Below are 12624 nucleotides of genomic sequence, written 5' to 3'. Positions count from 1 at the left end.
CTAATAGCCTTTTAGCAGCTAATCCGCTAATCCCTTAAGCCTTTAATAGCCGCTAATAGCCGCTAAACCGCTAATAGCGCTAATCCGCTAAGAGGGTTGCTTCGCAAGACGAAAAAACCGCTAGACGAAGAGACTCACGGAACGGATTCTTTTCGTCTTGCGAGGCACCACTGTACAAAGATTCACAAAATGTTTAGGGGTATCCATTCCCCTACATCTCCCCCAGAAAAAAAGCACTGGATATTAGTACAGTAGTTATATTATAATTTGGTATTGTTATAATGAGGTTATTCTTGGATTGTAATTGAAAAATTAATAAAAAATAGGGGTCAGCAATTTTTTCCAGCAGAAGGCTGGTCCACTGTCCTTCAGACCTTGTGGGGGGGCTGGACTATATTTTGGGGAAAAAATATGAACGAATTCCTATGCCCCACAAAAAACCCAGAGATGCATTGTAAATAAAAGGACACATTCTACTCATGTAAAAACACACTGATTCCCGGACCGTCTGCGGGTCGGATTTAGATTGGGCTGTATCTGGCCCCTGGGCCTTAGTTTGCCTACCCATGGACTAGATGACCCTCCTGGTCTATTCTAACCCATGTCAGAGTTTAGTCACTGGGCGTTTACCTCGTGCGCTGCTGTTCCTTTGCAGCTACGTAGAAACTGAAGTCGAATTTCCACCCTCTCTTGGCGTCGCACGACAAGGTGGTCACCATCCACTTCTTGGGGCCCGTCTGTTGGACATGCCCTACTGTGGACATACAAGCGGTCAGCCTCTTGGTGAAGTTACCGTAAGGAACTCTATACACCTAAGCAATGGATTAATGAAAACAGAAGACTTCACTAACACATGTCTCGGAGCCGAGGAAAATGGGACGTAAAAAAAAGAAGAGAGAGATATTAGCATCGCACACTTTTCCCTGCATGAAGTGGCAACTAGATGATAATAATAAATTTTATTTATACCCCGCCCTCGCTGGGCTCAGGGCTGCTAACACCATTAAAATTACAGTAAAAACATAGTAATACTATTACTACTACTACTTACTACTACTACTACTACTAATAATAATAATAAAATCAATTTAAAATACAGGTTAAAATGCAATTTAAAATGCAGCCTCATTTTAAAAGTCAAAACCATAAGGGGAGGGAAACATAAGGGTCAGACTGAGTCAAACCAAAGGCCAGGCGGAACAGCTCTGTCTTGCAGGCCCTGTGGAAAGATGTCAAGTCCCGCAGGCCCTAGTCTCTTGTGACAGAGCGTTCCACCAAGTCGGGGCCAGTACTGAAAAGGCTCTGGCCCTAGTTGAGACTAATAAAACCATTAAAAACTTCCCTAAACAGGGGAGAATTCCCTGCAAATTCCATGAGATAGCAGTGGGTAAGGCCAAATGTAGTTTAGTGACATCGGGAGACAAATGTTCCCCTCTCCTGCCCTAAGCAGGGAACCTTGAGTGCTATCAGACAATTACTAATAATATACAAATAAAACCAGTGTCACATCTTGCAACAGGACTCTGGGGGCAAAGGAAATCCAATGAGTTTACCCCATATCTCAGCCTTCCCTGCCCTGCATGGAGCTGCATAAATGAGAGCATTATGTCTCAGCCACACAGGTAATTGATAGGTGCTCTGGAAACTCACCAGGAAAGAGGGGATGTCCCCGTCTCCTGCTGACACCGTCTGCCACGGCGCTGGGACGGTGGAATTGAGAGAGAATCTGTAGACCACTGGCCGCCCTTTGCCTTTGGATTTGAAGATGTAGACTGTTCCCTGGGGGTCTGCTGCAGAACATGGTACAGTCAGCCTGAGGGAGCCCTGAAAAATCCACCCACCAGCCAGACTTCGCCCTCAACATCACCACAACAAATTCGGCTAGACGACCCTTGCAGACCTTCCCAGACCTGGGTACCAGCAGAGGTCTAAGAGAAAACCATTGTTTTGGGGGGGTTAAAGGTAAAGGGACCCCTGACCATTAGGTCCAGTCGTGACCGACTCTGGGGTTGCAGCGCTCATCTCACTTTATTGCCCAAGGGAGCCGGCACACAGCTTCCGGGTCATGTGGCCAGCATGACTAAGCCGCTTCTGGCGAGCCAGAGCAGCGCCCAGAAACACCGTTTACCTTCCCGCCGGAGCGATACCTATTTATCTACTTGCACTTTGACGTGGTTTCGAACTGCTAGGTTGGCAGGAGCAGGGACCGAGCAACGAGAGCTCACCCCGTCGCGGGGATTCGAACCGCCGACCTTCTGATCAGCAAACCCTAGGCTCTGTGGTTTAACCCACAGCGCCACCCGCATCCCTATGTTGGGGGGTTAAAGGTTCTCCAAAGGCATTATATTCACAGAGGAGGCTGACTTCCACCTCTGTGTATGAGTCACTGCTATTAATCACATTCTGCCACTGGGTGGGGTGGGGTGGGTTGTAGGATCTGTTCCTTTTCCATGTGGAATATCCTAGCCACGCTAGGAGGAAGCATCATGCTTTAAATGTATTAGTGGATGTGACGTGCGATTAAAAGGTTCAAATCATTCCACATGCAGAGGTGCGACACCAGCAAGAGACAGAGGCAGCCTGTCTCATCTCTGTATGAATATTTGTTCTGAGCTTGTCTTCATCCAAGCCTAAATCAGTGGCACATGCAGAAAAATAGAAGGCTTATACAGTGGTACCTTGGGTTACATACGCTTCAGGTTACATAGGCTTCAGGTTACAGACTCTGCTAACCCAGAAATAGTACCTGGGTTAAGAACTTTGCTTCAGGATGAGAACAGAAATCACACCGTGGTGGCACGGCAGCAGAGGGAGGCCCCATTAGCTAAAGTGGTATCTCAGGTTAAGAACAGTTTCAGGTTAAGAACGGACCTCCAGAACGAATGAAGTTCTTAACCCGAGGTACCACTGTACAGTGCTACATCGGGTTACATACGCTTCAGGTTACAGACTCTGCTAACCCAGAAATAGTACCTCGGGTTAAGAAGTTTGCTTCAGGATGAGAACAAAAATCGTGCTCCGGCGGTGTGGTGGCAGCGGGAGGCCCCAGTTTCAGGTTAAGAACAGACCTCCGGAACGAATGAAGTACTTAACCCGAGGTACCACTGTACTACATTTCTTAATCCAAGATATACCCAGCAAGAGAACAACCTGAGATAAAGAAATGGTGTCTATGTTTGCATATTTTTCCTCTTCCCTCTTCCCTTCTCTTTCCTTTTGTGTTGTGACTTTTAGATTGCCCTGTTTCTATATATCTTATGTGAGCTGCTTTGGGCACCTTTGCGGCTAAAGAGCAGGGTTAACTCACCTTGTACGATTCCATCCCCTGCAGGGCTTCCTCGGCTACCCCACACAAGGCCAGATCCCCGCTTCTTCTTCTCCAGAGAGGTGCGGATGTTATTCTGCAAATTACGGGGTTTTTCCTGAAACAAGCCTGTCACACAACGTTAGTCAGGGACAAAAGGATCTCCAGAATCAAGAGGAGGACAACTAGGCTGGCCAGCCCCCCACTATCTTGGACTCTTACCCCAATCCTACCTGGAAGTCACAGGGAGCAAACCTGTGTTTGCATGTGTACCTTGTACTCTGCCACTGAGCGACAGCCCTTCCCTTAAGACACAGGAACATCCGAAGCTCACAAAGTGAGGCTACTGGCCTATCAGTATTGTCTACTCTGACTGGCAGCGACTCTTTGGGGCTTCAGACAGGGAGCCTTATCCCAATTCTGGAGACACTGGGCTTTAAACTTCTGCATGCAGAGCAGATGTTCTAACCTCTGAGCTATTTATTAAATTATTATTATTATTATTATTATTATTATTATTATTTACTTGTATGCCGCCTTTCTATCTTACAATACTCAAGGCAGTTTACAAGCCGAGGAAACAAAAAAATGTATATCTTATAACAATCTAATGCAATACAAAAATGTGATCGTAAAACATAACTTTAAAATAGGCAACCTAAATCAAAAAAAGTAACATTCAACAATCATTAGAATAGTATAAAATAATATCAACATATAAAAGTTAAACAGAAATCCACTCAACAGTTACAATAATATCTAAACTATAATCAATAAAACGGCAAGCCACAGTACATAAAACAATACAATACACATAGAGGGTAGCTATGGCCCTTCCCCTTCTTATGCACCGTATTTTTCGCTCTATAAGACGCACTAGACCATAAGACGCACCTAGTTTTTGGAGGAGGAAAACAAGAAAAAAAAAACATTCTGAATCTCAGAAGCCAGAACAACAAAAGGGATCACTGCGCAGAGAAAGCAGCGATCCCTCTTGCTGTTCTGGCTTCTGGGATAGCTGCGCAGCCTGCATTCGCTCCATAAGACGCACACACATTTCCCCTTACTTTTTAGGAGGGAAAAAGTGAGTCTTATAGAGCAAAAAATACGGTAATTATTTATTTCTCCAAGGAGCTCAAGGCGGCTCTCCCCAACTCTTTAATCAAGCCTGTTAGGCTGAGAGGCGGTGACTGGTCCAAGGTCACCTAGCCAGCTTCACAAGGGAGCATGAATTCGAACCTTGGTCTCTCACTCCTTTGCCTGAAACTTGAACCCAGTGGGAGTTGTAGTCCAAAAACAGCCAGAGACCCCAGTTTGGGAAACGCTGCTCTAACCATTACACCACACTGGGGAGGAGTTTCTTTCACCCTTTGGTCATGATCTTGGGAGAGGCTGATGGGAGCCAAAGTCATAGTGACTTCTCCCACAATTTGATGCGAGTTCTGCACCACAGAACAGCCAGCTCCAAAACACAATCTTGCCCCATAAAATCCAACTTCGGGTGCAAGGCTGTGCTCTCCAACCCATGCAGGCCCCCTTCCCAAACCCCCTTAAAAACACTGAATGGAATAAAAAATCAACCGAGAATTGAATTTGTATCAAAATGGGAGGCCTTCAGAACATATCTTAAACAAAATAATACCATGTTAAAATCTGTAGCAGCTTTTGAGTGATCTCAGCAGTTTTTATTAATTGCTTATATAAACATTTATAAATTGTGAAAATATTTACATAAAAAATAGTATTTCGATATGGCAGTAAATTTATGTAAAAAGAATAAGGAATAAATGGGAAGTTGGGTATAGAAGATAGCGAGATTTTTTATTTTTATTGTAACATGAAATTGTAATCACAAATTTTTGTCATAATTTTGTCTTAATAACAGATTGTGTAAATTTCATTTTCTTTCCTTTTTCCTCCAGTCTTAAGTTGTACCCCCTTTTCAGCATTGTTCCCCTTTTTTGTATGTAATAAGCATGGGGGGGGGGGAAACTTATAATAAAAATAAAATAAAAACACTGAATGGAAAAGCAGAGTGGTATTATTTTGAATCAACTATTTTGGCTCTCCAGGAGGGATGGCTCTCTGTTGACCAGCAATCTCCAAACACAGCTGGGTCTCTAGCCGAGAGGCTCAACTCACCTGAGCAGGTGACGCAGGAGATGCCCTCAGCACTCAGGTTGTACTTTAGGTCCAGCAGGACCTGGATGTTGGTGTCGGGCCTGAAGAGAAGGGGAGCCCGGCTTGCTGGGCGGAGGCGGCTGGCAAAGAAGACGGACAGAAGGAGAACGGAGAGAAAGAGCCCTGAGGGAAGAAAGGGGGAGAGGATCAAAGATGGACCGTGCCAGCATCTTCTCACTTCGCATCCCACTTCCGCACAGGAACAATGTCAGCATTATAGTTGCTTTTTGTGAATGTGTACTAATGTTTATATGTAGAAGACCTGAGCATGGGCAAAGTTTGTTTTACCTCTGTGGGCCGGGTGGATTACTTTGAAAAACAAATTTTGTATCTGTGGACTGCTATTACTTTATATCTGAAAATGGATTACATTTATGTATGAGTTTACATGTATTAAGTGGGACGCAGATGGCGCTGTGGGTTAAACCACAGAGCCTAGGGTTTGCCAATCAGAAGGTCGGCGGTTCGAATCCCTGCGATGGGGTGAGCTCCCGTTGCTCGGTCCCTGCTCCTGCCAACCTAACAGTTCGAAAGCACGTCAAAGTGCAAGTAGATCAATAGGTACCGCACCGGTGGGAAGGTAAACAGCATTTTCGTGCGCTGCTCTGCTTCGCCAGAAGCGGCTTAGTCATGCTGGCCACATGACCCGGAAGCTGTACGCCGGCTCCTTCGGCCAATAAAGCGAGATGAGCGCTGCCACCCCAGAGTCGGCCATGACTGGACCTAATAGTCAGGGGTCCCTTTACCTTTACCTTACACGTATTACATCTGAGCATGGATTGCTTTACCTCTGCTGTGCCATATGGGTCACTTTAAGAAAGAAATTTTGTATGTGTGGATTGCCAACACCTGTTACTCAAACCAATATTGTGCTTGTTCATATAATCCTGCTTATATCGTTGCTTACTGTAACCACTACTTTGCTATAAGATCCACTATCCTGTAATATTACATATGGTATGTACAGTTGTTTATGGGTTTTTTTCTATTAATTTTGCTGTAAAAATGTGAGAGATTACGATATTGTATTTATTTGCATTACCTAGAGCCTGTTCTACCGATGAAGCCTAGGATGGCAAAACAAGGCTAATATTCCGGAAGTCCTTGTATTAGACTCTGTGAAAGGATTCTGTGAAACTGTAAGAACCCTTCATGTGGATTATTGGACTCTTTGAACAGACCGGTGGAACAGATACTTATACAGTGGTACCTCGGGTTACATATGCTTCAGGTTACATACGCTTCAGGTTACAGACTCCACTAACCCAGAAATAGTGCTTCAGGTTAAGAACTTTGTTTCAGGGTGAGAACAGAAATCGTGCTCTGGCGGTGTGGCGGCAGCAGGAGGCCCCATTAGCTAAAGTGGTGCTTCAGGTTAAGAACAGTTTCAGGTTAAGTACGGACCTTCGGAACGAATTAAGTACTTAACCTGAGGTACCATCCACTGTACATGTATGGACCTTATGCATGAACTGACTAGAGAATGAACTGATCCGCTGGGTCTTCTGCTTTTTCCGTTGAACTTTATGAGACTACCGTTGAAATCTATAATTTGATACAATGAATAGTATATCTTATTTATTCAAAAGTACAGCCAGTTACGTCTTGTGAGTTTATTGAGCATTGTGGACCCAGCAGGGAATAAGAGATGAGGCACAGCAGGTTGGATCCCGACTCAGAGTAGACCCAACTAACGTGTTAGACATGACTAATTTCGGCCCCATTTATTTTGATGGCTCTGCTCTGCACTGGATCCAACCCCAGGTGCTCAGGATAATCACGACTCGCTTGATGCAAGGAAGGGAAACAGTTTCCACCCAAAGGACCACAATCACACCCTGGACAGGCTTCGGGGGGGGGGGGGGCACATGCCAGTGCGGTGGTGGTAGCCATATGGAAGAGCTGGCAGGGAAACAGCTAGGGCTCTCAATTTTGTGCTAATCCTGCAAAACAGAGGAGGTTTCTATGCACAAAGGACACACAAGAGAGAGCTTTGCATTCTCCTTCCAAGCAAGGAAGACGCATTATCACAGTTCACAGTCCTGTCAGAGGGGTGTGGCCGGGGTGTGGCTTAGGGGAGGTGGGTGTGGTCTGGGGTGGATAGGCGTGGCCTAAGGATGGGGGCATGGCCTATGGAGATTCCTGAAGCCAAGTCAGAGAGACCTGCCAGGTGCCATATGGCCATCTGGTCTGGAGTCTCCCACCTCTGATGTTATCCGAGCTTTGAATAGTGATTTCTGTTTTGGAAAACCACATAAGCCACTTTTGGCAGTTGTGGGGAGTGCAGCTAAGCATAGCATACTTGAGTCTCTTGCTCTACAAATTGTAAGAACAGAAGTTTACATTTGAATCTTTCAATGGAAATGCTCTTATCTGTAATCCAATAGATTTGTTTTTTATATTGCTTTAATTTTATTAGCGTTTAATTACTTTTTAATAATTATCTTTTATATGCTTTCAGCTCTTTGTATTTTATCTGTGCAGTTTTAAGCTGCCTTGAGTCCTGGTTTGGGGAAAAGCCAGGATAAGAATACACACTGATTATGGTTAATAATAATATAGTTTATTTTGTGCATTTTGATTATATTATTAATAATATAGTTTCCTTTGTGCATTTTGATCATATTTCATTTGATCTGAAATACAGAAGTCCTTCTTCTAAATTTCAGTGGTTGTGCAACTGGTTTCTACAGTTTGCAAACTGCTTTGGAGCCTAATTGGGCATTGAGCAGAATATAAATTAATAGGTAATCATATAGCAATAAATATTGGATCTCCACAAAACAGATCCAGGAATGCTTACCGACAATCACCCATCTGCTCTTCACGGCTGACCACAAAACCCAGACTTGGAGGAGCTCTTGAAGATGAGCGATGAGATGCCCCTGGCTGTTATTCTTGGTGGGGAGTTGAAGACTCTCAGGCAGCACTGAGACCAAGGGAACATCTCCCATTTCCAGAGTCACTAGCAGAGGAGCAAAGAACACTTTTAAGGACAAAGGCTCCTTTCCCTTCCTTTTCATCTGTCCCAAATCTTCCAGCATTCACCTTCACTGGGTTAACCTCTGATAATGAGAGGAAGGAAAGTCCTCCTTCACACGGTGAACAAGTTAGACGGCGGAACTCTCTCCCACAGGAGCCATTGAGGGCCACCAACCCAGATGGCTTTAAAAGAAGGTTGGGCAAGTTCATTGAGACGGATAGGTTTGCTGTCAGTGCCAATGAGCCACCAATATTTATCATTCATTCCTTTTCTTCACATCCCACCTGTTCCTCTAAGAAGCTCATGGTGGTGCACAGAGTCCTCCTCTTTCCATTTTTATTCTCACAACAATCCTGTGAGGTAGGTTGTGCTCACTGCCACTGGCCCAAGGTCAGACCCAGTGAGCTTCACGACTGAGTGGGGAGATTTGAGCCCGGGTCTCTAATCACTACACTAAATGGACTGTAACTTTTCTGAAGCAACCAGACCCATACACAGATTGCCCATTGCAGTTGCACCCTAGATTTGCGCCAATGGGCGATATCATATCTGAAGCTTTATTTTCAATCTATCTCTCCCACCAATCCCAGGAGTGAAATTTGCAAAGCTTTACGATAATCCTCTTCATCCCCCCCAAATTCTGAAATGATAACCCCTCCATTTAAAGGTAAAGGAACCCTTGACCATTAGGTCCAGTCGTGGCTGGCTCTGGGGTTGCGGCACTCATCTTGTTTTACTGGCCGAGGCAGCCGGCATACAGCTTCCGGGTCATGTGGCCAGCATGACTAAGCTGCTTCTGGCGAACCAGAGCAGCACACGGAAACGCTGTTTACCTTCCCGCCAGAGTGGTACCTATTTATCTACTTGCACTTTGACCTGCTTTCGAACTGCTAGGTTGGCAGGAGCAGGGACCGAGCAATGGGAGCTCATCCCGTCGCAGGGACTCGAACCGCCGACCTTCTGATCAGCAAGTCCTAGGCTCTGTGGTTTAACCCACAGCACCACCTGTGTCCCTTACCCCTCCATTTAGCACCTCCCTATTGTTAGTCTTGTTACCCCCCCCCCAAAGAAAATCCTGAAAGCATGGGTGTAGCCAGGGGGTCTGGGGGTCAGCTGCTCCCCCCAAAATCTAGTAAATAAATAAAAAATACTTAGCTAAAAGTAGAAATTGTCAGTATCAATGTCACAACTAAAGGTCCCAACCAAAGAAGAATGGCAAGTTAAATTGACAGAATATGTACAACTTGCAGACTTCACATATAGAATAAGAGAAGAAGAAGAACAACATACGTTTAAAGAAGACTGGAAAACACTTGTTGAATAGATAGGGAATAATTGTGTACAGCTGAAAACGCTGTCAGCATTAAGATAAATTCAACAGTAAATAAGTTTAGATGGATGCGGTAATGGAATACCAAATGGTATAGTTTTTGTAAAATATGCAGGGATTTCATGATATGTAAAATGAACCATGGAAAGAGAAGAAGGGAAGTCATTGATATCTTAAGGATGTAAAATGTAGGTCCAGTCATGACCAACTCTGGGCTTGTGGCGCCCATCTCGCTTTATTGGCCGAGGGAGCTGGCATACAGCTTCCAGGTCATGTGGCCAGCATGACTAAGCCGCTTCTGGCGAACCAGAGCAGCGCACGGAAACGCCGTTTACCTTCCCGCCAGAGTGGTACCTATTTATCTACTTGCACTTTGACATGCTTTCAAACTGCTAGGTTGGCAGGAGCTGGGACCGAGCAACCAAGCAACGGGAGCTCACCCCGTCGCAGAGATTTGAACCGCCGACCTTCTGATCAGCAAATCCTAGGCTCTGTGGTTTAACCCACAGTGCCACACAGAAATCATAGAAAAATTCTGAGAGATTTTTCTGAGCACTTGGGGTCAAAAGAAGGTAATTAAAACAACTGTTGTGGAGACATTTCATTCAGAATCTGCTAGAGAGAGCCAGACAGAGGATGATGAGAGGTGAGTATTCTGGCCCCCCAAAAAACATAAATCCTGGCTATGCCCATGCCTCAAAGTATGGCTCTTCCTTGGTTTAGCATGTTGGAGAGAAACAATCTCTTCCTTCATTATAATGACAGCCTCATGCATGCATACACTGAACCACCTTCCCTGCCCTGTTGACCTGAGGGGGTCCCCGGAGGAAATTGCCCTCCTGTCTCATATTATTCCAGAAACGCTGCAAAGAAGCCATTTCCATAAATTACCATGCAGGGCAGGGATGGCATATCAACGAGGTGAAGCGCCTGGCGAAGCAGGAATTTTGAGCACCCGGGGCTGTTTTCTGAGAGGCACCTGACCCTGGATTGCAAAGGAGCACTCTGTCCCTTCCCCCACCTCCCGCAAAAGCCAGGGATAGCCACGCGAAGCCTCCGCAAGGCAGCAGGATGAGGGCTCCCCACTGCCCTGCGGAAGCTTTGCGCCGCTAAGGCAGAAGCTAAAACGGCTAGAGGGAGTGCTGTGCAGCGCTCTCTCTAGCTGTTCTGGCTTCTGGGGCAGCCCACGAAGCCTCCGCAGGGCAGCGGGGAGCCTTCATCCCGCTGCCCTGCGGAGGCTTCGCGGGCTACCCCAGAGCTGCTCAGGAGCTTGGCGGGGCTGGCGGGGGAAGCCTGGGTTCCCACACCCCCAGCCCCAAAGAGCAGCTCTGGGAGTATTCCCCACCTCCTGCAAAAGCCCATAGGAGCCGCGCACCCTTTAAGGATCACGCGGTTCCTGCGGGCTTTTCTAGGAGGAGGGAGAAGGGATTGACGCGGCCAGTCAGTCCCTTCTCCCTCCTGGAGAAAAGCCCACAAAAGCCCTGCCTCCCCCCTGCATTCGCTCCATAAGACGCACACGCATTTTCCCTTGCTTTTTAGGAGGGATAAGTGCATCTTATGGAGCGAAAAATACAGTACAGTGGTGCCCCGCAAGACGAATGCCTCGCAAGACAGAAAACCCGGTAGACGAAAGGGTTTTCCGTTTTGGAGGTGCTTCGCAAAACGAATTTGCTATGGGCTTGCTTCGCAAGACGAAAATGTCTTGCGATTTCCTGCGATTTTTTTCCGCTCCCCACCCCCTTTTTCTAAGGCACTAAGCTGCTAATAGCCTTTTAGCAGCTAATCTGCTAATCCCTTAAACCTTTAATAGCCGCTAATAGCGCTAATCCGCTAATCCGCTAATAGGGTTGCTTCGCAAGACGAAAAAACCGCTAGACGAAGAGACTCGCGGAACGGATTCTTTTCGTCTTGCGAGGCACCACTGTATGTTGTATTTAATTATGGGGTATAAGAGTTTTTAGGGGGCTAACCAGGCTGGGATAGCTGAGATAGCAGGCTTGTTGGTTTCTGAATGTCTGATGTAGATTTTCAGTTTCGTTGTTCTGTATGGGACAATGACAATAAAGATTATCGTAGCGTAAGGAAACCATTCATTGTTACGGTTATGTTACAGCTCTTTTGTATGATCATGTATTGTATGGATTTTTTATTGATTTTTTAAAAAGGACACTGAGCTCAGCCCTGCCTCCCAGGGACTGCCTACCTGGCTCGTCTTCCACACTGAGCAAGGGGATGTCGTCGTCCAGGTAAGGAAGGCCGCCTGGCCCTGGACCACCCGCAGCCTCCGAGGAGATGAACAGCCCGTCTGAAACATGCAGGGCATTCGGCTTCACGCATTTCTGGCTGCAGCTGCGGGAGAGGGAGGGATAGGTGCCAAGTGAGCACTTTGCCCCTTGCAAAGCATCTGCGGCTCGTCATTGTCGACACAGCCAAGGGCAGATCGAGCGGATCGGGAAAGGGCTGTGCTCAGAGGCGGGCATCAGGTGCGCTTGGTGGGCAAACAATTTTCCCTGCTGTTGCGCCAGAGGGTTTGAGAAAGAGACATGCAAAAACTCACACATACTCGCTGGATCCTTGCAGCACCGATGGGGAATCTGTGATGCTCCCAAGATGTTGCTGGACTCCAGCTTCTTTCAAGTCACCCCCCAGCCTGCAGACAGCCAGGCCAAGAGCCAAGAGGGATGGGGGGAGGTGTCTAGCAACACCTGAAGTGGCACAGGGTCCCCAGCCGGGGCTAATTGGAGTTGGAGTCCAGCCAGTTGGAAGGCAGGGATGGAGAACCCACAGCCTTCCTCGTGTTGCTGGACTCCAACTAAGAGCATATCG

At 46.5% G+C, this 12624-nt stretch overlaps 1 protein-coding gene across 5 annotated transcripts in view; it reads right to left on the bottom strand.

Moving 5' to 3' along the window:
- DISP3 (dispatched RND transporter family member 3) overlaps positions 1-12624 on the bottom strand; it is a 95030-nt gene that overhangs the window by 25846 nt on the left and 56560 nt on the right. For 4 of the 5 annotated variants that reach the window (XM_083453721.1, XM_083453722.1, XM_083453719.1 and 1 more), the window contains exons 8-13: positions 12002-12147; positions 8289-8450; positions 5447-5608; positions 3308-3433; positions 1651-1790; positions 631-812 (exon numbers count right to left, since the gene is read on the bottom strand). In XM_083453721.1, the coding sequence (XP_083309847.1) occupies positions 631-812; positions 1651-1790; positions 3308-3433; positions 5447-5608; positions 8289-8450; positions 12002-12147 (918 nt within the window). The remainder of the gene's footprint in view (positions 1-630; positions 813-1650; positions 1791-3307; positions 3434-5446; positions 5609-8288; positions 8451-12001; positions 12148-12624) is intronic. The other variant, XM_083453720.1, reaches the window with a different exon arrangement.

Source organism: Podarcis tiliguerta (assembly GCF_965153285.1).
Source record: "Podarcis tiliguerta genome assembly, chromosome: 8".
Lineage (NCBI taxonomy): Eukaryota > Metazoa > Chordata > Lepidosauria > Squamata > Lacertidae > Podarcis > Podarcis tiliguerta.
Note: the sequence above shows the minus strand (reverse complement) of the source record. Positions and strands in the feature narration are given on the sequence as shown.